General features: G+C 38.4%; 1 protein-coding gene across 1 annotated transcript; it reads left to right on the top strand.

Annotated features, from left to right (window-relative positions):
* Window positions 1-4,799: 4,799 nt before the first annotated feature.
* Window positions 4,800-26,118, top strand: CFAP300 (cilia and flagella associated protein 300). The gene is made up of 7 exons (XM_055803333.1): window positions 4,800-4,936; window positions 5,512-5,593; window positions 7,229-7,301; window positions 12,669-12,835; window positions 14,846-15,018; window positions 21,170-21,236; window positions 25,622-26,118. Exons 1-7 carry the CDS (start codon window positions 4,827-4,829, stop codon window positions 25,751-25,753), a joined length of 804 nt encoding a protein of 267 aa, XP_055659308.1. The 5' UTR covers window positions 4,800-4,826; the 3' UTR covers window positions 25,754-26,118.
* The last annotated feature ends 655 nt before the right edge of the window (window positions 26,119-26,773 follow it).

Here is a 26,773-nt window from a genome sequence, read left to right as displayed (position 1 = left end):
TTGTTTTCAACACAAGAGGTGTGAGCATCAAAAATCAATGAAGATAAAAGCATGTCTATAGGCAAAATTCAGTTCTTACTATATATGTAAAAACTACTGAGTAACTAACAGAACACCTTACAGTATGGTTATACAGTTGTCTATAAATAATATGGAAAAAACCCAATTAGTCAGAATTAGTAAAAAGCATTTAAAATAGGATTGCTGAAGAATTTGCCTGCCTAAACCCAAGATTACTTCAACATTTTCTATTAGTCAGGCAGTCACTGGATAAAAGTTATAAACAGTCTTTGGCATTTGGACAGGCCCCAGAGTTGCCCCTTCCCTCCTAAAGGCCCTAACCAAGAAGTTACAGAGACAAACTCATGTTTATGTTTCCAAACTACTACTGTAAACCATTACTTTCTCCACAGGGAAACAATTTCTGAAATGCAATTGCCCATACACATTGTAAGCTTTTGTATGTAAATTGGGTATGAAAACTATGTATGTAAACTGTGCTTTTTGCTTGTGGTCCTAGAAGAAAGTGGGTATAGCACTGAACTCTCAAAGCATAACATGAACTTGAAATCGGGCACCTCAGTCGCTACTTGTGTATATGAACTACTCATTACTTGCAAAGAGAAACAGCAGCTCAGTAATCCTTTTCTGCTGGGTTTAAAAGAAACAGCAACTCATATCTGACTTAGAAAATAGGCGTTTAGACACCAGCCTTCAAAGGAGAGCTCTAAGGCAATGAATCTTCAGGGAAACACACAAATTGTAATAGAGATGAGACTTAAGTGCATGAATCCTCTTTGTTTCCCTCTTAAATAGGCCTGGATAGTGTCACACACACTGTGTTGAGTTTCCTGGGCCTCACTTTAATTCTTACTATGTATCTTCAGCATCTCATGTTTCTTTTTTGAGGACCCAAGAAAATTTAGGCATTGCAAAGCTTGTTACTTTGATGCCTAAATACACTGTTGGTATTTAGCCTCACATATTTTCTTTGCTACTTATTCCTAAATACTTTTTATGAGGAAAACTGTAAATTACCTATTTTGGCATCACTTTTTGAATTAAGACTCATAAAAGGCTGTAGTGCGGGTATAAAGCAATAGATCACGTGTCCTTTGGAAGTGGAGTTTATTAATGGAACAGTCAGATATACTGAGCTGATTAAACTAAAACAGGCAACATGGACAAATCTGGCATAAACGTAACCATCTATTTGCCACATACTGTGTGTCAGACAGCAGCAAAAGGGGGCTTCTCTGTAAAATGGGTTGAGCTAGGAGCTGAGGGTGACAGCGAGGCCAGCAGGGCAGTGCCCTCCCTGACATAACCCTGTCCTGCAGCACCCCAACCGCAACAGCAAAGCAGGTCTGGTGACAGTGACCACATTCAGCCACGAGTCCAGATCACCAGAGCAGTCCACACTGATGAGACAAGTCGAGTCTGAGGTCAGGCTCAGGATTGGTGGGGTGCACGGCCAGGCACAGGCATGCTGTCCACACAGCTCCAGTGAGAAGCAAGGGCAACAGCTGGGGCTGAAATGCAGCTTCCGAGCCAAGAGGACGAGACTCCCATCAAGGTGCCTTGCAGCTCTGTCCCACCCAGCTCTTCTCTCAGCTGTCTGATTCAAGGTCACAGCAGAGCTGACCTTGAGTGCAGGCAGCCACATCACTGGGAAAAAGTGGTTGCTGAGCCTCTGCAGGGTCCTAACACTGTGATCCAGAAATGAGCTCGCTAGGACAGCAGCAGGTTAACTCAGGGGACATGACACCAGCCCTAGCAGTTGAGGCACTTTAGATGTAAAAGCTGTAAGCTTGGACCTCCTCCTGCTGAAAGAGGCTAAAATCCAGATCTCCCCCTTCCTGGGAGAGGGCTCTAGTTGCATGGTATGAAACTGGCCACCATGACCTCTTTGGCTGTGTTTTAAATGAAAACTTCTGGCAGTTCTCTGCAAGCAGAGGTGTTGATGCCTGCCTTCACCTGAGGATCCAGAGCCTGGGTCCTGAGCAGACAAGGACTGCTCCTGCCTTGCAGTCTTGGATTAGTGAAGGGCAACACTCAGGGTAGGGGGGGAGAAAAGGAGGGATTCAGATATACCACAGTATTTCCTATTTGCTAATTTAAAAAGGTATTTGTAATTGGTTTCTAATTGGCTTCGGTCTCTCTCACAGACTCAAACCTGGAGTCTTTTATCAGTGCAGGTGCCTAGAATTGGACACCGACACCCCGTGGAACCTTTGCAGGAGCTGAGGTTCACCGTAGTTTACAGTGCTTTCTATTCTGGGGGGTTCTAGTCCTCATTACAGACAAGATGCAGGATCTGGACTTTAATTTACTCTCCATCAGACTCTTCCTACAGTATTTTAACGCTGGTAAGATTGATTTATTTCACAGATGTATAGTGACAATTATCGCCTTCCTCCTCCATTCAGCTAATTCATGTGGCTTAACTATCCCTTAGCAATGCTGAAGACTTCTGCAGATGGGAGGGAGGAGCTGCTGTTCAGGTTCTTCACTACCTCCCCAACTGGAACGGGCTGCTGTTCTGTCACCAGCTGACCTTTGCCTTAAAGACTGATGCACTTTGCAGAGGCGCAACAGGGCTGGTCCTCTGTAATTTGATTTTTGTTTGCAATGGAAAGGCTGGTTTGTTTGCTTTGCACTTAAGGCCCCCAGCCTATTCAGGACTGTAGAACTCTTCAAAATCACATATAAGTAAATATGTGAAAAACAAACAATGCTGAAAATTAGTCTGGTCAAAAGTGAGGGACTACTATTGCTTAATAATATATACTTACAAGACTTCATTCTGCAGCAGAAAAATACACTTTCCACCCTCCAAATATCTTCTGTGAGACCATAAAATCCTTAACTTTTTTAAAATAACTAATTAAATGTTTGTGTTTAAGAGTACTGTGCCTGACTTTCTACTTCAGGCTGATGTGAATGACATCCGAGGATAATGAGGTCAGTGTTTAAACTGAAAGTCCCAGTTTAACTTTTATTATCGTAAACTGCTTAAAACTGGAAATGTTGAATTATAAAACTACCATAGGTAGATGGCACAACATTAAAGAAATCCATTCCATAGTTTAGAGCTTCCTGTCCTGATCCTCCTGAGCCAGTCCTGCAGTCCTTACTCATTTCCTTACTCCTGATTCATCAAAGCATTTACACTCTCTAGATTTCAGTGGGATTTAGGGATATGCTTGTTGATTCAACACTTTATTCGGAGAAAATCCTTGCTAAAGTCAGTAGGAATTTTTGCCCCAAAAGACCTAAAGTTTCACTCTTCTTTTTTTTTTTTAATCCTGTGTTTCAGTCTGCACAACTCAAAATTGAGAATTTATGTGTTGGATAGTTGTTGCTACGCATCGCTCCGTGCCCAAACCAGTTATTTCACTTTGGTTATTTAATCTCTGGCTAGTAATACTAGTGGCAAGAGGAATTTAACAGATGGGGTAGTGCTGGAGTAGGTGGAGACGTGTTGAGAATAAGGTTAAAATAATTTGGTTTAGGTGTTTCTTCTTTGTATTGTATTTAAATACTAAGAAAAAGAGCACACTTTTTTCTTTATCCCCTCTTGAACTGTGTATACCATTTAAACATCTTGAAGTATAACATAGCTTTATTTTCTATTGTTGTTTAGATGTAAGTAAAAGGTTTTTAGGAAAAAACAATATGCAAGTGTGTGGGAAAGCACTTGGGAGAAAACAGAATGGAGAAGATTCGGGGGAATGGTGCCTTAAACATCACATAGCTGCTGCACAACAACTTGGTCCACTGAACTGCACCCTCTCACAAAAGTTAGTGGGTCTGTAGTGAGCGATGAATTCTACTGACACGATGTTAAAACAGAGTTTCTTAACAGGCATATGAGATCTACTTCTTCTGGATTCCTTTACTGCAAGCCTGTTTGACTAACATGTCTTGCAAGTTAAATCTGTTGGATGCCTCGTAGAGGCTGCTGAGACAAGGGAGTACATGCCGGCAGCTCCCGCTTTGCTCCCCGCCACCATGACACGCTGCACCTTTCTCTTCCGCTTTCTAATCAATCAAATGTGATTTTTTAATTAGAAACAAACAAAACCACCGCTAAATTTCTTAGAAATGGGGCTGCTGCTTAGCTTGAGCAGCAGATTAATGGGAAAATTACATTTTTGGAGATTTGCAGCAAAGTGAGAGAGCTGGTTTTGGAGGCGGGTGGATTGCTAAAGGATATAGCATGAGGTGTGCGGCAGCCTTAAACTTTCAGCGCTTTCCCTTCAAAGGGCAGGAAATTCCCCAAATTTTGCAAGGTATCTATTGCTTTACTGAACTTTTCAAAACAACTTCCTTAAGTAATAATATGCTTTCCTTAAATTGTCCACTGGGAACAGGTTGAGAGCACAGCCTCGCTATTTCCAAATGGCTCAACGCACTAGGAAGTAAGAAGCAGCCCTGATTCATTACAGCTTCATAATTCATAACTTTGCAATTTTCATAATTTGTTTCGGTATTATGTTATTGGGGGTGGCATCGATTAAGCCAGCAATGGTAGTCCCTGCCTTTGCGTGCCCGTCTGCTAGGCTCTGCGTTTTCCCGGTGCACAGGCAGGAGCAGAGATGAGGGGGGAGAAGGCTGATGCTTAGTCAGGGGATTTTATAGGTAAAAACCAAAGAAATCCTGTCCGAACGGGGACAGCGGTGCCTTGCGGCCCTCAGCGGGAAGGGGTGAGCGCGGAACGCTTGCGAGCGGGCCCGAGCCCCGCGGCGGGAGCGCGCCGGCTGCGCACCGGCTGGGCGGCGCCGTCTCCACGGCAACTGCCGAGCCGCCGCTGGCGCTGGAAGATGTCCGCCGGGGACCGGCGCTGCGCGCCGGACTTCGTTTTCCGCTCCCTGCCCCAGAAAGTTTTCCCCTGCCTGGAGGACAGGGACATCGGGGCGCGACTTCTCAAATGGTGGGAGGGGGAGAGCGCGCTGCGCGAGGCGCCTGGCCGGGGGCGGCGGGGAGCGGCGAGAGGCGGCGGGAGGGAGGGGAAAGGGCGGGCGGAGCTGAGGGCTGGGGCCGTCACCGCGCCCTCAGGGCTCCGCTCTGGCGGCGGCGCCTCTCTCTGGTTTCACCTCTTTCCCTTCTCTCTTTTTTTCGCTCTCCTTTTTCTTTTTTTCTTCCCCCCACCCCACCCCACGCCACCCCACCCCCTCTTTTAATTGTAAGTCCCTTCAGCATTTTTCGGGCGCGTAAAACGCTTGTTCCGAGGTGCAGGGCATGTATTCTTTCTCCTGTCTTCCAGAGTTAGCCAGGATCTGTTTCAGCTTCACAGCTTTGCTCTGATGCTGCTAGAGCAGCAGTTGCGCTTCCCCTCCTTGGAGGGGTGGGAGGCGGTTCTAAGTGAGAATGAAAAAAAAAAAGAAAAAGAAAAAAGTGTAATTATTGGTCAGAATAGAAGTTTATGTAGTGTACCTAGCCAAATTTGCAGAATGAGTAAGTATCTGGTATGTCTGCAGCATAATTAATCTAATTTTTCCATTTCAGGTCCATGCAAGGCAGGATCACAGCCCAAGCGTTCAGTTTTGACCAGCAGTTTAAGCCCTATCAAAAGGATGAATTTTTTATGGTAGTTCTAAGCCCTTAATATTTTGACTTTCTTCATGAAATTATAGCTATTGGAAAACTGCATAATGGCAAACATTGTAGCGGTGTTAGCATGCTATTTGCCGGCTCACTGTCTCCTTGAAAGTAGGTGATTTAGGTGTGGTGCTCAAGTCTTGCTTTGTGGGTTAACTGTATTGTCCAGTAAAAATATTTTAGTCTGTACTAATGTTACTCTGCTTTGAGGGAACAATTTAGTCATTCAGGATTCCCAAGAATGGGAATCTGAACTGCATGCTTATCTTGGCCACCACATTTAGTGTTGGGAAGTCCACCCTGGGGAGACTTTAAACAGTGTACATGCAGTTGGTACCCTTGCTCCCAGCTATTCCTGCTTTGTCACAGTAAATACACTGTGCCATTAGATGTGCATATGCACCATATATCTGAAAATAACAAGATTTTAAAATTTATTGAATACCATTGCTTTATACTGGAATTTTGGGGTCTCAGCTTTTTGAGACTCAAATCTCTTGCTGATTCTGTGTCCTCTCCATTTGTTGTCTGCAAAGTCAAATCTGTTCATCTGCGGACAGAAAAAAAATAATCTGTGGTTTTAAAAACAGTGTGGTTTTTATATCTGTTGTTTTAAAAACAACTCTTTGATTTGTTGCATGTCTACTTTATATTCTTATGCTGGATAAAGAATTCCATTTCTTTGTATCTTAAAGACATTCACACAGAAATATACCAATATTTCGTCTCCCACTGATAAACATTTCAAATTACTGATGTTTAAAAAATACGTATTTACATTCTCAATGCTTGTCTCTTTTGAATTAAAAATGTAAAAATGTAACTATGAAATTATGAACCCTGAGTAGCTGTGAATTAATTGAGAACAAAGGGACCATTAAATTATATAGTCTGATCTCTCTGTATACCAGAGAGGAGGTAGAGATTTTGTTATGCAGAGACTGGAAAATCCATCATTTTCTTAGCAGCTAGTTCAGTGATTATTCAGTCTGCTTGTATGCATATACTTAAGTGTGGATTTTCTTAATTGGCTTATCTGTCATTTAAACTTGTCAACTACCAACATTGCTATGCACCTCCCATTTTGTTTTAATTGATAAATCAGTAGGACTGAATACTTCAAACTGTGGAACATCTTCTCCACCTTTTCAATAACTTACAGATCTCTTCTCTATCTGTTTAGTAATGTTGGTGTGTCTCTACACTTCTCCAAGCTTTAAATTTATTTACAAAATGTAAATTTTACAATCATACTTAGCATTTCATTTTTTACTTCAACAACACTGCATGGAAAGGTAGAATTGTTTCATCACTTCTTCCATTTTCTGCACGTCCAAGGATTTCATACAACTTTTTTTGTGTTGTTGGACTAAAAATCCTTTACTGTAAAACCTTAATAAAGCATATGTAAATGTGTGCATGAAGGTATCTTGAATATGTAAAAGACTGGCTATACAAAGTTACAAAAAAAATGTATTTGGTGGTGTGATATTTAGTATCCAAACTGAAAGATCATACAGAATCTACTTACTGATTGGATCCCTGTAATTTGCTTTCAAAATATCCAGGTCACTATAAACGATTTCATTTCATTAACTTGTGTTCTCTTATTTGAATATTACAGGCATTTTTTAATGATCAAAATGTGAGCTCCAGTTTAAAGTTGCTCTCAGCTTCAGGACAATGGATTACACTGGGTAAATTTAGAATAAATTAATCCTAAATAGAAAAGTCTGTGTTGTAACTATTTTCCTCTAATTTACCATTTTGTAATAATGACAATTCATATATGTGTATCTTCACCTGGCTGAAATATCTTAAAGAATGACTTCTTTTACTAAATAATAGAAAAGATTCCTACCTAGTTTGTTACTAAATTGTCACGTTTTACACTTTTTTCCTTGACCACTACCTTGATCCATAAACTAAGCGATTAGAATTGTTTTTAAATGGTCTATGACATCCCGTTGACACGATTGTATATCCAGAAATAATCAACTGCATTAATTGTGGAATTATAGTACTACCTTATTCAGATAACATTTGGAGAAGGGCACTCTTTTATAGATGCAATCACCTTACTTAGGACAGATCTGAGATTATTGCTCTATACAAATTAGAGCAGAAGATTAGACAGACCACACCCTCAACCAAGTTTGTGTAAATATGCTATCTGCACAACAGAAGTGATCCAGCTGCAGAGCACCATGTGATAGGTTGCTCAAGTTGCAATCATGGTATGAGGTTGACTTCTAGTTTGTTGCTAGATCATTAACTACTTACAACACTTGATTATGTCTGTAGATGGAGATGAGGGACTGAAGGAGAAAGACCAAAAGCAAATAGCACATGATTTTATGGCACCACTTTGAAACTGTAAATTTTATTATGTAAATGACAGACAAAGTTTCCTGGAAATTGCACGGAATAATGTAATGGGATTTTATGCATAAAGTGAACTCTGATATCACCAAAGTGATTTTCCTTAATGGGAATATTTTAAAATGGAGTAGTAGGAAGTCCTCAGTTCTTTTGGTTTGTCTGCAGGTACTTTACTGTGTGTAAATATTTAATGGAGCTTTGGGAATTTTCTAACTTTTCCATTTCAACTCTCTGGAATTGGCATAGGTTTTCCACACTCTATACAATGACACTAGACATTGCTACCTTTTTGTCAGCAAAAATCCATTTTCCAAACACTGTATCTGGCTGTTAAAACAATTGACATACATAAGATGCAAAAAATATCTCAAGGCCCCCTCAGTTACCTCTTTTTCATTCTAGCAAGCAGAAAGAAAATAAATATATTTCAGACTGTGGGTAAACCTTTTCCTGATTCAGGCAAGATTTGTTTTTAGGCTGTCTGTCTAGCCTATGACTTGCCAGTCCCTGTAGTGAAGGTCAGTAGGTTACATACCTCGTGTTAAGAGCGGAGGGTCACTTGCCAAGTATCCCAGCTTAACTCCTGATTCTGCTCAATCTTCCTCAGCACAGAAGTAATGCATTTTGTTCTGAGGACTGGAAGGGTTCCCTTTCTAAATCCTGAACAGCTGGTATACCCCATTTGCTCTTAAAATTTCATCTTCCCATTCTTTGCCTATTTTTGGTGAGGAATGTTGGCACATTTTTCTATACTTAGTCTTCATGTGCATTTTTTGAAAATATAGTAAGAATTAGCTTTTGAGTGGGAGGAGGTAAAAAAGTTGTATTCCGGTATTTTCTTCTTTGGGCTTGCCAATATATTAATCCAGATACATCATTTACTTATCACTGTGGAGTAACTCTTTTAAAAACACATTACTGTCCTTGGAAGAAAAAAAAAAAACAAAACAACTGGAAATGGGGTTATTTTGCTTCTTAGAAAATCTGAAGGCAATTACATAATCTTAATTGATTCAAATACTGTGTTTATTCTCTTGCACACAGAAGTGTTAGGGTTTTTTTGCAGGGGGGAGATATTTTGGATGGATAATATAAGTGGGATTTAGAAAAGTTCTTAGAAACCTCCCTTCTCCTCCCTGCCATGAGCCTGGGCAGGAAGTATTTATGGACCCAAAGAAAGATGTCAGCATTAAATATATATATATATATGAAACATCAATATAATACTACTTTAGCAGAGTGTTTGTTTTCATAATCCTTTTGTCTTTTTCCAGGCTATGGTTCACTTTTACCTTTTCACTGAGAATTTATTTTTCTCTTTAATTCAGTGGGCACGGTTTCATATTTATATCTACCTTTTCTCTGTTACATATCTCCTTTTCCTAAAATCTGTTTTTAAAAGTTCTTTGTTACTTGTATTACTTTGTTTTTCCTGTGTCTAATCTCATTTTTATTTCTCTTGACTGCTTTTCATCCTTACTTTAATATTATTAGACCGTAATATCTTCAGTCTCTGTCTTTTAAATCAAAAAGTGGCATACAGCATGGGGTCCCCAGGGAATGCAGTATGTACCTCTCTTCTCAGTTCCCCCACGTGTTGGGATTCATGGTAGGGCCCACAAGAGTACATTGTCTTAAGGACTCCAACTTTAACATTACCTGAAATATAACATTTTATGTAAACAGTACCCAAGGATATTCTCTAGTCTGCTTCATCTGATCAGACAGATACCGAATTACCTATTCTTACACGACACTTTTTTGCCTATTGTAGTAGGGATATTTTTCCCCTCTTCCTGGCTTCATGGCAGAGTACTTAATAGTTCTTCCATGTGCTTTAAGCTCCTCCTTTATCTATTACTCTCATATTTCAAAAATAGAAACACCAAAAGGAACAAATTTGGTGCGTACCAAATTACAACTTGAGTCTTGTATTTTTAAATAGCTGCAATGCAAACTAGTAGTTTTTTCTTGGATACGTTACTGGCCTTGCACCTGTCAGCGGTCTTGAGGAGGCAGGACTGTATCTGCTTAAGCTCAATTAACACTTGAAAAGTTATCTTCAAAGGGATAGGGTTACTGTCTTTTTGTGTAAATAAAAATTCACTATTTGCCTAAGAAAGATTCTTGATTTGCGCTATGTACTTGAAGCTCTAATGATTGCAGTCTTTGGAATGGGTTTTTAAAAGAAGGTAATCTTAAATCAGCAGGTGTTTAGACTACTGCTACAGGTTATCATTTGCAAAAATTTTAGATGTCATTAGAACTTATAAATCTTCAACATGCACCTTTTACTTTTGAAATACCATCTTTTTAGTACAGAGCACTGAACTTGCTATGTTCTATATATGTTCTATATAAACTGTTTTGTAGATAGTAAGTTGCCAGATGCTTCCCTGAGGTAAAAATCTTTCTTAAACTTTGGAGGAATTCTAAATATACCTAATCTGGGGTTTATCTGCCCCACACTAGATATGCAGTGTGCTCATGTAAAAATATATGGGCGGCACTTTATAGAGCTAGCTGGAAGAAGCTGTACGTTATAATAAGCTTAAACTGCTTCTCAGCTCTTTGTTTTCCACTTGCAGAGTTCTCAAGGCATTTCTTCTTCCCATTTTATTGCTCACTTTCACGGTGTTATTAAAACTGATCACTCTCTTCCAGGAAATTCTGAATCTCCAATTTCAAATCTCACCTCTCAAATGGGAGAGTAGCAGCTTCTAGTACATTTAAACTTTTCCATTTATAGTTTGGTTTTCTGAACTACTGAATAGATTACAAAGCTCTTGATTTTTTTTCCTGATTAAAGTTTTCATAAAATCTTGTTTCAGAGCAGAAGTGTGTCTCCTTTCCTCCCCCTCCCCCAATAAAATCCTAACAATTTGAAGGCCTATAAAAAGCTCAGTTTCTTATACTTTGAGCTCAATAACTGGGAAAATGTAAGATGTTTCTTTTTTCTCAAGTCACTTAATATCTCATTTTTATTAGTTGTGACTCAGTTTTTAATTCGTTCATCTTTACAAAACAGTTATATGTTAGAGGCCTATTTAACTCATATTAAATCTCTTATAAAATAAAAATCCTCTATCGCCATGAAAGAAAGCTGGAGAATTAGAAGTTAGATGAGTCTGGTGGGAGGAAGCATAAATAAATAAAAATCAGTTTGTTTTTTTTCTTAGGTTGTCAGGCTGTAAGTCATGTTTTTTCTGACTTGTGATTTTGGTTACATAATTTGGTTATTTTTTGATAGTCATTATGTGGACAGGTAGGAGAATGTCCTAAACATTTTTTCTTTAATAAAAAGTACTCTTTTTTCATAACCATATCTGTAGATGTGAAGCCAAACAATTAAATACCAAGATTTTCTCAATAGCTGACTTTCTTCATAGCGCATTGGCCCAATAAAATAATTTTAAAATTTCATGCCATTATTTTTAGCTTAAGTAGACACATTTTCAAACCATCAACTTTTAACTTCTTTTTAATTTTTTTCTTACTGTTGATTAGGTAGGTGGTACAGTTTACCTGGGCTTAGATAGTAAAATGCCAGTCCTACTTAACTTATGAATAAATAATCTCCATGTAATAATACATTGGAGAAATCCCAATGATTTTTTGGAAGTGTGGGGGCAAGAGAAATTCTAGGTTATGCTATGCTTGCAAAGATTAGGATCAGAATGAAATGATAGGTGCTGCTGGAAGCATCATGGTTCATGCATCCCTTTTTGGCATGTTTCTGTTCTGGAAATGCTGTCATCTGGAGTGAAATTTGGGCACCTTAGGGACTCTTTAGGTGCCCAAATTTGTCAAACACCAATTAATTTTATCTTTAACTGTATGGTCAAAAGCCTTTTGGTATTGTCATATTGTTGGTCAGTCTCCCATCAAGGGAACCTACAGAGGAGAAAAGCCAAGAGTAAACTCATGGAACGCTGGAATGCTGTGAATACTCTCTCTGCTGAGACACCTTGCCCTCGTGTTGCACGTTCACTTGTGCTCAGGCTCACCCATACTCTGCTTAATGATTACAGAGATAATACTGTATTCATACAGATTCATACAGGAAGTGCTGATAGTACCTTTTTATCTTCTGAAAGAGCTGGTTAGTAAAGCTTGCAGTAGCCACAAATGAACTTTTCAAAAAATTCAGATATAATAATACTCAACAAACCAAAACTTTGTCAGGCTCTGTTCATTCTGGTTTTTACTTTGTAGGGTGCTGTTAGCAGCTATTGACTTTTGTACTTCATTGTGCCAAATTTGGTATTTGTCCTCAGATTCTTTAAGGCTTAAGCTGCAGTATATGATTTTCCAAGGGTGTGATCTAATGTGATGTTGAGTTCACATGGTGTTTCATTTATTATTCTTTTGGTTGGTAGAATTATCAACAGAGGAAGCAGACATAAAAACCTTAATGCAAAGTAGCATGCAGATGAATTCAATGTTTCCTTTATACTTGCTTCTTTCTTAGCTTTCTTTGGTTTTTGAGGGATTATGTGATTGTCATATTTATGGGGTCTGTATTAAAAAAAAATATATATGCCACACACAACCATTTGGAGAAGTTGATTATTTCCACACATTATCAAGTTGCAAATTAATGTAAAACCATTAGCATATGGAAATTCTCCTATTTTATTTATTGCAAGAGACCTGAAGTGAAGCCTTCCTATATATTCCAGGTTCGAAAGTGACAAAAATTGAAGCTACAGTGGTGCCCTGTACACAGATTTCCATGTCATTTTTTGATTGGCTATACTCAGAAGGAGTTGTTAGAGAAACTGGCGATATTGTGAAATGTTATGATGATTATTACGATGATATTCTCATCTCTGATGAATTAAGGAAGGTCAGTATAGCAATGAATAATTTCTTATCATTTTTCATACTCTATAAGCTACCATAAGGACACATTTTTTGGTATTTAATTTTTGTTGACAACACATACTTTCCATGATAAAAATGAGCATTGATAGCCACATGATAGAAATGACTGAGGCACTGCAATGTGTGAATGTGTGAAAGCAATGGCTGTTTTCCGGGTAGGGTCTCTTTCCTTTTTAGGTGGGAGAAAAAGATAAAACCTTCTTCCACCCACCCTTGTCTCAAGTAGCGTGTGTGTGTGTGTGTGTCAAAGAGGGAACTATGAAAAGGGAAAATATTTTTCAGTGTAACGCTGGAAAAGGAGTAAGTATCTCTCCTGAACAGACCAGCAAGGTAAAAACTGTTTGTTGTACTGCAGTAGAGGTGTCAGAAAACAGATTATTCTGAAAAAAGAATATCTCTTAACAGTGGCACTTTCTTAATCAATGTATGTCTTCACTGTGTTTCTTTTGACTTCATAATCTAAACCAATATTTTTTACTTATGTTTGTTTATTATTAGCAAAGCATAGTGTGGGAGAACTGGATTTTACTCTTCCTTGTATATATAATCAACATAAGTACTTAATAATTATAGAGTTGCATTCATTTGCACTTGGCAAATCCTTTGAAGGCAATGTATTTGAACCAGTGACACTGGTTACCGGATGTGGCCTGAAATACTGGTCTGTCTTGTAAAATTCTGGGAAAAGGAGGGAATGCATGCTCATGTTTGAATTTCAGATGTGATTTGTAGCCTAGCAGTTAAAAATACTATGTATTTATTTCTAAGTTGAGTATGTGTGAAATGTTTTCTGTAAATTAAGTATATTGGATGTAGGAAAGTTAGAGGCAACATTTAAAATAAATCACTGGAGTTTCAGTCTCTTTCCATTTTCCTTTCCTTGGAAGGGATGTGTGTGTCTGCTTTTTCAAGTCGAAGGATTCACATTTGTTTGAAATGAACATGATTCCTACTCCTAAAACCTAAAATGGCAGAAAATTAAGAGTCAAAATCTTCCAGGAATGGCGTCAAAATTCCAGATCGAGTTATTCAGTACACGAGGATGGTAGACTGTAGGGGGCAGCAAACTGTCTATCGCCTGGTGTCAGAGGGTGGCTGGCCCTCAGCTGCAAAACTGCAGGTTTCTTTCCTACCTGCCATGTCTTCTCTTGCTTCAACCAGGAACAAGGTTTGGGTACAGATGAGGTGGCCATCAACGACACTTGCTGCTCTGACCTCTTTTTACTCAGGTTGTATAGTGTTGTTATAAAGAGGGCCAGAGAGCAGTAAGCTCCTGTCTAGCTTTGCCTGGGTTGGCGTCTGCAGTTTGGCTGATGTGACTTAAATGTCTTGTAGCTGTACTGAGTTACAGTTCCTGTCCACCTTTCCAGTGCACAGCACTGGGACTAATCTAGCAAGTCTCTGTTCACCTGATAGTGCAGCAAAAGGCAGGTGAGACACATGCGGGCAGCTGGATAGCATGTCTGGTTAGTCCAGGCTAAAGTTAATGGTTTACTAGAGTCTGCAGTAAAGGATGATGTGAGTTTGTGTGATCCCCTCTGGGAGATCCTTGGGATTTCTTTACAAATGTGACATAACTCTCCAAACTGAGAGTAAAAAAGCAAACATAAGCAAAGTTATCAAAGACAAACTAATTAGCAGTGACCCACATACCCAATACAGCTAGATTATTTTCAGATTATTGATTGCTTCATTAGCATGATGAGCAATTAACCAGTGAATAACAAGACTCTTGAAAAACTTTCCCTTATGTCTTGTGGGCACAGATCTGACAGCGATTCTGCTTTATATTATGTCTATAACTTTTGAACATAATTGCATCATTGGAAGAAAGAGAAGTACTTAAATCCATCCCTAGTTCATATATTTTATATGGACGTCAACTCCAAAGTAGTTGCATTGTTTATAAACTTAATCTCAAATAAGAAATTTTCACCTATTTGACTTCATTGTTATTTTCTTCTTCTACAAGGTCTTGCTTCTGGAAGATTCAGACCATTATGACTTATTCAGTCAATCGGATCGTGAGGAATTTCTGTTCTGTCTTTTTAAACATCTTTGCATTGGAGGAACTCTTTGCCAGTTTGAAGATGTAGTTGATCCATACTTACAAACTACAAAAGCTTTATATAAAGACTTGGTGAGGTAAGTGTTTTCTGTTTTATGCAACTGTATATGTATGTGCTGTGCTGTCATAGATACCTTGTGTTAATTTGTTTATATTTATTGTGTATTACTGCTTCAAAAGTGAGGCTGTTATTTAATCAATCTGCAAGCATTTTTGCCTTCAATGATCAAAGTACCGGGTAACAATGATAAGTAGTTTAATGGCAAAATAGATGCAATTTTAATTGTCTGACATAAAAACTTTTTAATATTATGTATATGTACATTGATGTTTTATAATTCACTTCCATCTCAAACATTTTTGTTTCTGTAATTGTCTACTGAAAACATGGCATGGCACTGGAACCAGATTGTGTTCCCACTGTCATTGATAAAATATCAGTTAAGCCTTGGATATATAGTCGTGGACTGATTTTAAGATGTTTTTGGCTTAGGATTTAAAAATCAAATAATTTAGTTGAATTTTTTAGTTCTGTATATATTTTATTCTATCTGATGAATATTATTTTTTTAAGTACAATAGGATTTTGGCATTCTTAATTCCACAAATACAGTTCTTGCAGCATAAAGCTAAGGGTGACAGAATCTGGCTGTTAACATGACACAGTGGACTAGCACACTTTTTTTACTAGGTCTGGTGTATGGAATTTTATGTATTTTTTTTCTTCAGATTAGAGGTGATGGATCAGACGTTCAAATTCAGGGGAAAAAAAGGCTGGGTTTTGCCCTGTTTTCATATATCCATATGCAATTGACAGCATTTCTTATTTCCTGGTTAGTGGTTAGTTAGCAAAGACTCGTTCCTAGCTAAGCTAATGGAAATGTATCAATGATATTACTAAAATTTTGTATTCTATTATACTTTGCCACTCATAGTAAGTATTCGTGTGTTAGTATAAACAACAACAGTAACCTGAACAATGGAAAACAACTGCAGACCTCTGAAATGATAGTACAACTCTGATAATGTGGATATTAAGTAATGCACTAGGTTGTACACTACAAAGACTTCAAATTGCTTAAAGTAGGAACTGATATTTTTCTTCTTTCTCAGCTCTGTTTTGAATGGTGTGATGACCAACTGTTACTTTATCTCCTATTTTAAGATTATATACAAGCATATTAGGAAAAAAATTGTTTAAGATGTATTCACTATTATGTCTGTTCTTAAAATGTCTTTGGATAAACTGAAAAGTAAAATTTGTATGTCTGAACAAAGATACAGTGAAGGGATTAGACCCAGTGATTCTTAATCACCTGAATATTTATTTACTTCTGTAGCACTTGTATATAGATTGATGTATCTGAACAAAATATTTAAAACAAAATATTTGGCTGGATCTGGAAATTTTTGGTAATACTGAACCAAAGCAGCTTACAAATCATTAATAACTTCTAAGAAGCTTTCAGATTTTCTAATGGTCAGTATTTTTCAGGGTGTAAGTTGACTTAGGTGCTGTTCCCCAGCATCATCTAAAATAAATTATTAAAGTAGCAGTAGAACAGTTGATACTTTTAGAGAAACCACTGACAGAAAAATTGAGCATTATCAATATTCCAAGAATATTTTTTGTAGAAATAATGAATTTAAGATTGCTGCATGTATTAATTTGGATACTATGATTAGTCACCAGAGCTTTCTTATTAGTGTGATTAGTTTTGATATTGTCATAGAATACATAGATGGAAGTCAAGTGGGTTCTTCAGAAAAACAGAGTATGACATGAGGATCCATCAGTGCTTCAGCTCTACCCTTCCTTTTCTTTTAAATTGTTCACTCTGCACTTGAAAGAAGCTGTTTGTTACTCTAATCCCTGGCCTTAGTTGACTCTGCATTGACTACAGCTGTTTCTGCCCTTGTGTTGTTGAATTGACCTAGGATAAAGCACAAATCCAATCAGTTCCTTTACTTTATTGCTTCCCTCTGCTTTTGAGTTGTTTTATCCTGAACATGTTCATTCACATTTTGTTCCAATTTTGCTCCTTTTCTTTACCTTCCTATCTCCTTAAACTTTTTCCTGTTCTTTTTCCTTTTCCTGCTGTAAAATTTGATAAGGATGTCAAACAGTTCTTGTTGCTTAAGGAAAAAAAAACAAACCAACAAACCATCTGCCAAAATCTTCTCCACCGTCTCATCCTGCTTTCAAGGTCTGCCTTTTCTATACCCTCAGCCTGTTCCCTATTGGCACTTTATATATTTCTGTGATTTTTCTCTTGTGTGCTACTTCTGTCCTTTATACAGTATCAGGAGAAAATCTTTCAAGATCCCTTCCTCTGCTTTTTGGTGTTTGGGTGTTTTCAGTTTGGGTGGTTTTTTTCCCCAGTTGCCAGCTGACTTTCTGTCCTCCAAAGTTTTGAAATACATCTACTCAGTTTATATGACATAACTGATCTTCAGTATTTATCTACCATGTGTCTCTCCATTTCTGTGCTTGTGAATGTCTGCTGGTTTCTCACTGCCAGTGGAGCTGGCATTAACGCTGACTAGCAGTTGAAAAAGAAACTCACAACTTAACTAAATCTTTTATCTTGCTCCTTTGATACTAAGTTCTCTGTCGGTCCCATGAGAAAAGCTTTTGATCTTGACATTTCAGGCTTTCCCTCTCCCTTCACAATCACAGTTGTCTCCTGCTTTGTCACATTTCCCCCTGCTCCCAGTTTATCCAGAATGATACTGCTATTCTCTTACCACCATCTTAAGAGAGAAAAAGCCAGTGAAGGGATAAGCAATGCAGCTTTGAAAAGGGACACTGATGCCACAGTCTTGACTTAGTTTCTAATTTCTACTCCAATCTGTGCACTGTGCTACTTACTTCATTTTTGCACAAATGATACCAGAAAATAAAGCAATGAAAATTACTTTCTTATGGTCTCTTGTTTTCAGTAAACAATTGCTAATGAGAGTGGTGGTCTCTTAAGTTCTGTTTACCGAACAGTTCAAAGTCCTGTTGAATACCAACTATCCTTGACATTCTTATTTTTTACACTGCTACCCTCCATCTGTTTTCTTTTCATGTTGGATTGCAGTCATACTGGATACTTTCTACTCTTTGTAAAGCAGTACTAAAAACTTTTTGGTATTAAAAAATTCTGAAAACTATACTCTTAAGCTTTGATTTCTATGTTTTGAGGGCTCGGAAGGCTTGGTGAAAAACAGATGGATAGTACAATAATTAATAGCTGCTAGCTGATGTGCATTGAAAAATTAGCTCCCACAAATGAACTTAGTCTGATCATGATATGCTTATAGAGGTATAAACCCTCACCATTTGGTCCTGTAACAATTTTTATTATGGCAAAGAGCCTTGGCATGAAGAGTTCCACAGAAGTGTCTAGTGCTGGGAGTGGCAGGCCTGTTGTGAGCTTTTCCCCACTTCTCTTTCTTACAGCCTTTCCTAACTCCATAGCTAGCATTCAAAATAGTGTCAAAAGATTTAGGATTTAATTTTATTAAAGCATTTCCATGCATATAGCTTTATTGTGAAAGAATGCAATAATATTTTGAAATTAACTGCTCTAGATATTTTACAAGCACAGTTAGGAACTTCCACATACAACTATTAAATGGCAGGCATCTTCTCTTTTGTAAAATGAATAATAATTACTTCCTAATGAATTAATGCACAACTTGTTGTCTGTTACTAATCCAGCAGTAATGTCTGTGACCAGTTGAATCCATCCAAGATTTTAGTGCTAACTGTCATATCCCATGTAACCTAAATAATTTCAAAGTCTTTGCTGTTATATTTTGGTTTAAAGAATACATTCACATGTCAAAAATTTATTAATTATAATCTATGACTCTTTGTTGATAAATCTTGTCCTTTGTACTTAACCCCTGATTTTTCTGACAGTGTCTCTCCATGGTAACACCTGCTGTAGTATCTTGCAGTCATTGTTCCTTCTCCTTCCTTCTGTGCCATCTCCATGCCCTTTCCCCCATAATAAATGCATTTATATGAAAGCATTGAGTTGTTCTTTTAATGTTTGGAAAGCCTAATAAAATATTGCCAGTAAGGTTAGGATATAAATAGAACCCAAAGTGAATTGAGATACGATAAGGAAGTTTGCTCTTTATAAAAAGAGGATAGATGCACATTAAAATTGTGAAGGAACTGCCATGTTCAAGGAATAGTTTAGAAGTTAACAATTTGAAAGAACAGAGGTATGAAGACTATTTTTAAGAAAATACTATCCTCTTCAAGAAGACAAGGTGTTTTTTTCTAAAACTTTTTAGGAAAAAAATAGAGCAAAGGAGCTTGTCAAAGGCAACCTCCCGGTTTCTTTCAAGTCAGCAAGGGAAGAATCTCATCTGATTTTGGCAGATAAATTATTTTGCCTTAAAAATTAACTGAAGTACTAGAAATAAATACTCAGTCTGAATAAATGATGTACAGGAAGCTAACCACAAGGGGAAAATTTCTTAAGGCAGTGGAATAAATAGGAAAACTTGTTCTTTGTCACCCCTTACTTTGGTATAACATAAAAACTAAGAAATCAGAAATTGTTTTCAGACACAAGAATATGAAGCCTGAGTAACTTAAATACAACAGTAGCTTTTGGGGGTGGTGATATATGGTAGAAAGTGCTAACCCCACTAACCTCCTATACCTTGTTCTGAAGTTGTTACTCTTTCAGCAGAGATGGTTAAAGTTTCTGAACTGCTGCAGTTTACAGCCCGGTACGTTAGCATAAACTGTCACCCATGTTAGTTTATCTTAATATGCTGCTCTGTAAACTGCAGTGGTTCAGAAGCTGAGTCATGAACCAGTTGAGCTGTCCCTGCTGGGAAGGCAGTAATCTCTAGAGGGGTGGTAAGGCGTCTAGACAGCTGGGGTCAGTACCAGTTTCAGCAGTGCTGTGTCAGTGTTGAGTATATCAGCGTGTCAGTTGCAACAAAAAATTCTGATAAAGCTTCATTACTGACTCACCGCAGGAAAGATCAACTTCACATTATAGGCTTAATTTGCACATAAGTGTGTCATTACAGATGAAATCAGATAATCAGAGAGTCAATTTCTTTTATTGGTTGGAGAGATTTGAATGAACAAAGATGTTGGTTGACTTGGGGTTTGTTCGTTCTTATAAAAAGAAGCTTTGTGAAAGCAGTGTAATGGGGGACTGCTTGGAGCTGGTGTGGAGCTGGTGGCGCTTAACACACATCCCCGAGCAGCTTGGCTATATTGGGACCTTTCCTGGGAACTGAACTTGTTTGTGACAAGGCAGGTTTTGAGATACGCATTTCGTGGACCTTTGTAAGTATGGAATTTATAAGGCTCAACTGCTCCACAGTAAGTTAATGTAAATAGGAATCTATGAAATTAGATAAATTAATAGAAGTTACATGATCTAATTTATGAAGAAATGTAAGCATTGCTTTAAAGCAGGCCTGAGGGGAAATGATACATTTTAAAAGACTTAAATTTAAATCATTAATTATAATTTATAATACATTGTATTTTATATAAAATTAAAATAGATTAAGATAAATAAACATAAAAATTATGTTGAGACGCCTGGAGGCTTTGCAACAATATCTTAGTGCTTTATTAATTATGATGGAAGAAATGGAAGTCTTCACAACAAACACAGTCTAGAAATACAAAAATGTAGAACTAATACTACCCAAAGCTGCATAGCTGTCTATATATACAACATTCAAAAGGAGGAAAAATGAACCTAAACTGTAATTATATATTGATTAAAAATGAACTAAAGTCTGCATTTCTTCACCAGTTCTGCTGCTACTTCTTATAGTCTGTATTAAGATGCAATTCACTTTGCAAGGTTTTTTTTTTTCTCAAAGAATTCATAAAAAGATTCTTACAAAATGTTTGGCTGAGTAACTTTTCATAGCTATCAAAATGCAAACTTTATATTAGAGTAATCTTGGCCTGGGTAATATTGTTGTGATTTAGTAGCTGAAAACAGTGAAACCAACTCACATGACTAGATACTTCCAATAGTTTTCAGTAAAATGTTACAATATCCATATTATGACCATGGTCAATGTACCTTTTCATGGTCAGTGTGCCACGAGTTGAATTTTAACGTGATCAAATTTGAGTGAGAACACTGCATATGTTAAAAATTTATTTATTAAATGAAGGTTTCTAATAATCAGTGCTTATTGTATGTACTAAGCATATATTATTCCCCTGTATTTCAGCGTTCAAAAGAATCCTGAAACAAAAGAAATACATATTATTTCTACAGTCTTCAGAGTGTCTGCGTATGTAAGTATTAATAATTTTTTGGTACAGAATTTTACTGGAAGTAACATGCATAATATGAAAATAATGAATTGACATTTACACAAAAAAAAAAGCATAATATTCCAATTTAAAGGTGTTTTTTTTCCATAGTTGTAATTTTTTTATTCATTAATTCCTTCCCTGATCTCATCCTGCTTTCTCGCCCTCTTTACTAACTCTTTATCAATAAGCACCAACTAAAGTTTTATTTGGTAGTTTACTAACAATAGTTTTACTGGATTACACTTGAAGTCATAATAATCATCCAGAAACTAGTTTATTAAAAAACCTATATCTTTAGGTCTGAATAATTCTGGCTTTAGATCTACTTAAGATAACAGTAAGAATTAAGAATCCACTTGACTTTGTATAGTTTTATTTTTAGAAATGTTCATAGAGCTTTCTGAATAGCTTGTATTGCTATTCCTGTTCCTGTAAAGACTGCAAGGAAGTTTAGTATATAAAAAGGTTGCAGTGGTGAGATGAGTGCTAACCTCTTTTATCCTCCCTTGTCAAGTCTCATTCCTATCTGTTTTTCTTGCAAAATCATACATTTATCATCAAGATAAGTTTGAGAACTGGCTGCATGTTTACTAGGTTCAGCATATCTGTCATTTAATTGTTACAGTAGGATGAACTACTCCAAATTCTTCTTGAGTAACCAGAATATGTAATAATTAAATGTCAGATAATGTACCCACTTTCAAAAGAACTAGCTGATGTCATTTCAGACTGCACAAACTTCCCTGTAAGTTGCCAATAGCCCAGTTGTTCACCTGTGGGTCATCATATTTTGAGTATTATGTGTGATTCATAAAAGGCTTTTGAAAGGTTTTTGAAAATAAGCACTTCATGGGTGTATCAAAACTTACCTTTCTACCAGGGTACAGACTGTAATAAAAATAAAACAAAAATTAAATAAAAAAGCAAAACCCTGATAACTTGTTATTCTGTTATTACTGTTTCCTCCCCAGCTCTGAATCTAAGATATTGATGTGAACTTCACAGATTTCTATGTTTAGGTAGATGCATGATAATTAAGAGCTGATATTTAACTCTCTTTGTCATACATGAAATATCATCAGTATTAAAATAATTAAAAAAAAGACAAGAAAAAAAAAAGAAAAACTTCAGAAACCTTTTGAAAACAAAAAAAATGGATGGACAAAAGAAAATCCACTGTAAATACAGAGCAGGTTATCCTCCCTGTAGCCTTAGGGGAAATTTGGGCTTTACTGCACATTCCGAAAATTTGCATGGTGAAGGAGAATTCTGAAATTCTGGTTTGCATTAAAGAACATCCTGAAGAATTTTCTCTCAGAATAGAGAAAGGCTTGAGTGTGTATGTCTAGATTGTTTGATGGCTATGTGGATCAAAACTATTTAAACTGAAAATTACAGGAAGGGCACCTACTGGAGCACAAATATCTTGTGCTTCTGATGAAAAGTTTCTGTCAAGGAGATAATTACATTTCTGCAGTAGATTTAGTTTCATTTGGTAAATAACTGTAAAGTGTGCTACTATGATCTTCATGTTGAGCTGACGATTTTTGAGCCATGTTTCCTTGGTTTGTATCTGAAAGAAGTGGACATACCTTCTTAGCCTGATATAAATAAAAAAACCTGTTCTGGTAAAAGAGACTTGAGTAGCTGAGAAGCTAGAAGAATGCACATTTTTGCAAGCTGGATTAAGAAATCAACAAATTAATATACTTGTATATTTGAAGTACAAATGGAATCAGGAATTAAGAACTTTATGTAACAGCATCCTGACACCATCCATTCCTTTTTATTCGGTTTTTAAGCTGTGGCTAAGAAGCCCTTGTTTTAGAAACATTACCTAAAAAAGCACACTAGTAGAGACGCAAACATTTTAAATTATTAAGGTATAGTTTTAAACGTTAGTAGATCTGTTTAGGATTAAAACTTGACAGATGTGGGCATCATAAGAGAACTTAAAATCCTGTGACCAAATACTCTGTCAAACTCCAAATACCCTTGGGAGCTTTAGGGCTTGCACATAATAAAATGTTACAGCTGAAGTGTTTGAATGCTGGCTTGTATTTTAGAACTTTCTTTACCTGAACTTGAACTACAGCAGTGTTAGAAATCAGTGTAATGCATAGTTTGTTCAAAAGGTATTAAGAAAAAAGTTGATTAAATTATGCAGTTTTGAGAGATATTCAGCACTATCTTTATTTCTTATTATGCTATGCATTATACTATGCATATGTACTCTTAAATCATCAGCTGATTATCTGTGTTCCTACAATGGAAAAGTAAAATTATCCTACTCTAACATCAGTAAATCAATCATTACACCCCCTGCATGTCTGAAGTCCACACTGCAGATGGAATTGTTCAATTCTGAATTAATGTACATGCACCTTATTGCTCTAAAACCCAGAGCAAGTCTGTGTAGATTCCAGAGTCTTTATGCTCAAGGATTTTGGGGGGTTTAATGACCTCTTTTACTAATTAAAATAAATTTAAGTACCCTTTTCATTTAATTAGGTTATATTTATTGTTTTCCTCATACTAGGTTTGGTATATTCTAAAGTTTCTTGAAATGCCTCATCACCAGAACTTAAGTTGTTTTTGTTTGTGAGTTGAACAAATTTTTAGTGTGCTAACACTGCCTTTAAACAGTCAAAACCTCAACTGATGTTGGTCAATTCCATAAGGACTGCAGGAGTGGGATTTTCAGTAGCAATGGGAAAAAAATTTAACTAGCAGTCACATCTGCATGTTGGTCTTCTTTTGCCTTTTTTTTTTTTTCCAGTTTTGTGCATGAGCTTAGGTTATTTTTTGATCAAACTGCAAAGGCATTGTGATGCTGAGTACTGTAAAATCTTGAAGCTTGCTCTCCTTACTGATATTGGGAATCTGGTGTTACACACATATCCCTGAAAAATACGTGGAGAGAGCTAGGCATCTTAAAAGTGGAGCTACAGAGTTTGTATGCTGCACCACTTAAAACCAGAATGTTATTTTCAGCTTGCAGCATTTGGCTACCATCAGAAAATGCTGTGAATAAACATTATCAAATCTCTACCTGTTTTAAACAACGCTTTTTATGGTGGTGCTTATCTTAATTCAAGATTTATGGTGTTGAATAATCCCTCAAAGGAAGACACCGGAACATGTAGTAGGGGGTTCATCCTCTTTGAAATAACAGGAGAGAAAATGGGGTGCCAGTAACAACTGCTGGATAAACTTTACAAATGGTCCTTGGAGCAGAAATTGGAACCCAGACCTTTCCCTTCTAAGCTGACTGCCTTAACCACTGGGAGAGGTTACAGTTTTCATGTTCCTTTGGTCCAAAAAGAGATGGGTTATTTTATGCAAAGGAAGACAGCTTCAACGAAAGAGATGTGCCTCTAATCTGGAATAGTCTGTAGTCCGGGAGTTTAAAATTTTCCTGGAGAAAATGGACAACATATGCAATATATCAATTTCCCTCAGGCAAAAAAAAAGTGGAACAGAACCTACATCTGGTCAATTGTTGTATAAAGGTGTTGTGGAACAAGGGGAAACTGTTACACATTTTAAAAGCAAGGAGGTGTCAGCTGTTTGTTGGTCTTTCAGATGTTCAGTTACCTGACTGAATACGTAAAACCAAATCAACCCTCCAAAAATCCCCCCCTCTAGTTCCTGGGTCCCTAATGGATATGAAGTGTGTGTCAAGCTGTGCTGCTCCATCAGTGCTGAAGCTTTTATTGACGTGCAGACGTACAATGTTAAATTGAAGAGCCCAGTTCTGGTGTCATCAGCTGAACATGGGTTTTTTCAGAGCGAGGATTTTGGAGCTAGGTGTCTGGACTCCCTTCAGACCCTTTCTGAGGTCTGGCAATCAAAATGTTTTCAGTAACAGTTCAAAGTTGTCAATAAGAGCTGTAATGAGGGTTTTCCTTAAATGCAAATATTTGAAACTGAACAGATGCATTAGCAAATGTTAAGTGCAAAAGAATTACTGATAGAACAAGCTTTATATATTAATATAGTCCCTAAATGTTTTTGTTTCAAAGGAAACATGATCGCATGGTTGTGTATTTAATCATCTGTATTTTAGGCTCTAATTGTGTAAATGCATGCATACATGTTAAATTTCACATTTTTTATTAATATTTACCTCAAGTTTATTGGAGCTATACAGACAGAACTACCGTGCATTTTGTAGCATCAGGAACCTCAAGGGTACATAATCTCCCTTAAATAAACGACCGTATGTATTCAATTTTGCCATGAAACAAACTGTTACAGTTGCAACAAAATGACACATTTCATTCAGCATTTATGAATTCTCTCATGGGTGCCCATGTTGTGGCTAATGCTGTTGTTTGAGTTCTTTTTTTACTTCCTCGCAGGGTAATAATGGCCTGTGTTACCCCTCAAGCCACAGCCACCCGCAGACGTTTGCCTACTTGATTGTGGATCCCTGCAAGCGACACGTGCATACTTTGTACCACTGTTTTGGTGGAAGCTTATTTAATAACTAGTTATAAAACCAGCTGTTCTCCACTTTTATAATGGAGGTGGCCGCCTCTCTGCATGAATTCAGGTAGACATTGCCTAGTTTTCTTACGAGGAAGGATGTGCTCCTTGGTGATATGCTCTGCAGAGCTACGTCACGCAGATGCTACTATGCAGTTAGCAACAATTTTTGCTGTGTTTAAAAGGCGTGCTTCTCGAAGCTGTTTTCTTGGCAGTTTTGTCCCCCTCACCCGTTTTATCTAATAAAATGCGTTTATCAAAGCGTCTCGTCCCTTCTTCCTGAGCCAGCCCTTCAGAGCCACAACGCGTAAATGCCGGGGGAAGCTCCACAGTCAGTGAAACCTCTGCTGGACCGGGAGAAGGTGCGTCAGGCGCCCCCCAGCCGGCCGGCCGGCCTGCCCCCTCCGCCGCCCCCACCCCCGGCCCCGCGGCAGCAGCCCCGCAGGCCGGCGCCGCCCGGGGCGCGGCCGCCCCGCCACTGCCAGGTGAGGCGACGGCCGGCAGGCCGGGCCCGGCCTCCGCCTCAGCCCGAGAGGGGACGGGCCCCGCCGCCTCAGCCCCGCGGCTGCCCTCGCTGCGGGAGGGCGCTGGCCGGAGCTGGGGGGTGTCCCGGCCCGACGCGTCCCCGCCTGGTCCCGCGGGCGGTACGCGTGCGTGGGGGCGCAGCCCCTGCCCGGCAGCGGCTCCCTGCAGGCGCAGGCCGGCGGGGGAGGGGAGCACGGCCGCCTCTCCCCACCCGCTGGCGGAGCGGCCGCCTGGAAGTTGGGATAGAAGTTCGGGGAGGAAAAAAAAAAAAAAAGCTGTGGTTGGCGGCACCGCTCCGCGGCAGCGGAGGGCGGGCGGGCGGCAGCCGGGAGAGGTGCGGGCGGGCGCGCCGGGAAGGGCGGCGGGGTGGCGGGCGAGCCCGGGCGCAGGGCGAGTGCGGGCCGCGCGCGGCGCGGGGCTGGGGGGGCCGGGCGGCGCCCCTCGCGCCAGGCGGCCGCCGAGCGGGAGGCGGTGCGGGCGGGCGCGCGCAGGAGGACTGC

Source organism: Falco peregrinus, chromosome 4 (assembly GCF_023634155.1).
Source record: "Falco peregrinus isolate bFalPer1 chromosome 4, bFalPer1.pri, whole genome shotgun sequence".
Lineage (NCBI taxonomy): Eukaryota > Metazoa > Chordata > Aves > Falconiformes > Falconidae > Falco > Falco peregrinus.
Note: the sequence above shows the minus strand (reverse complement) of the source record. Positions and strands in the feature narration are given on the sequence as shown.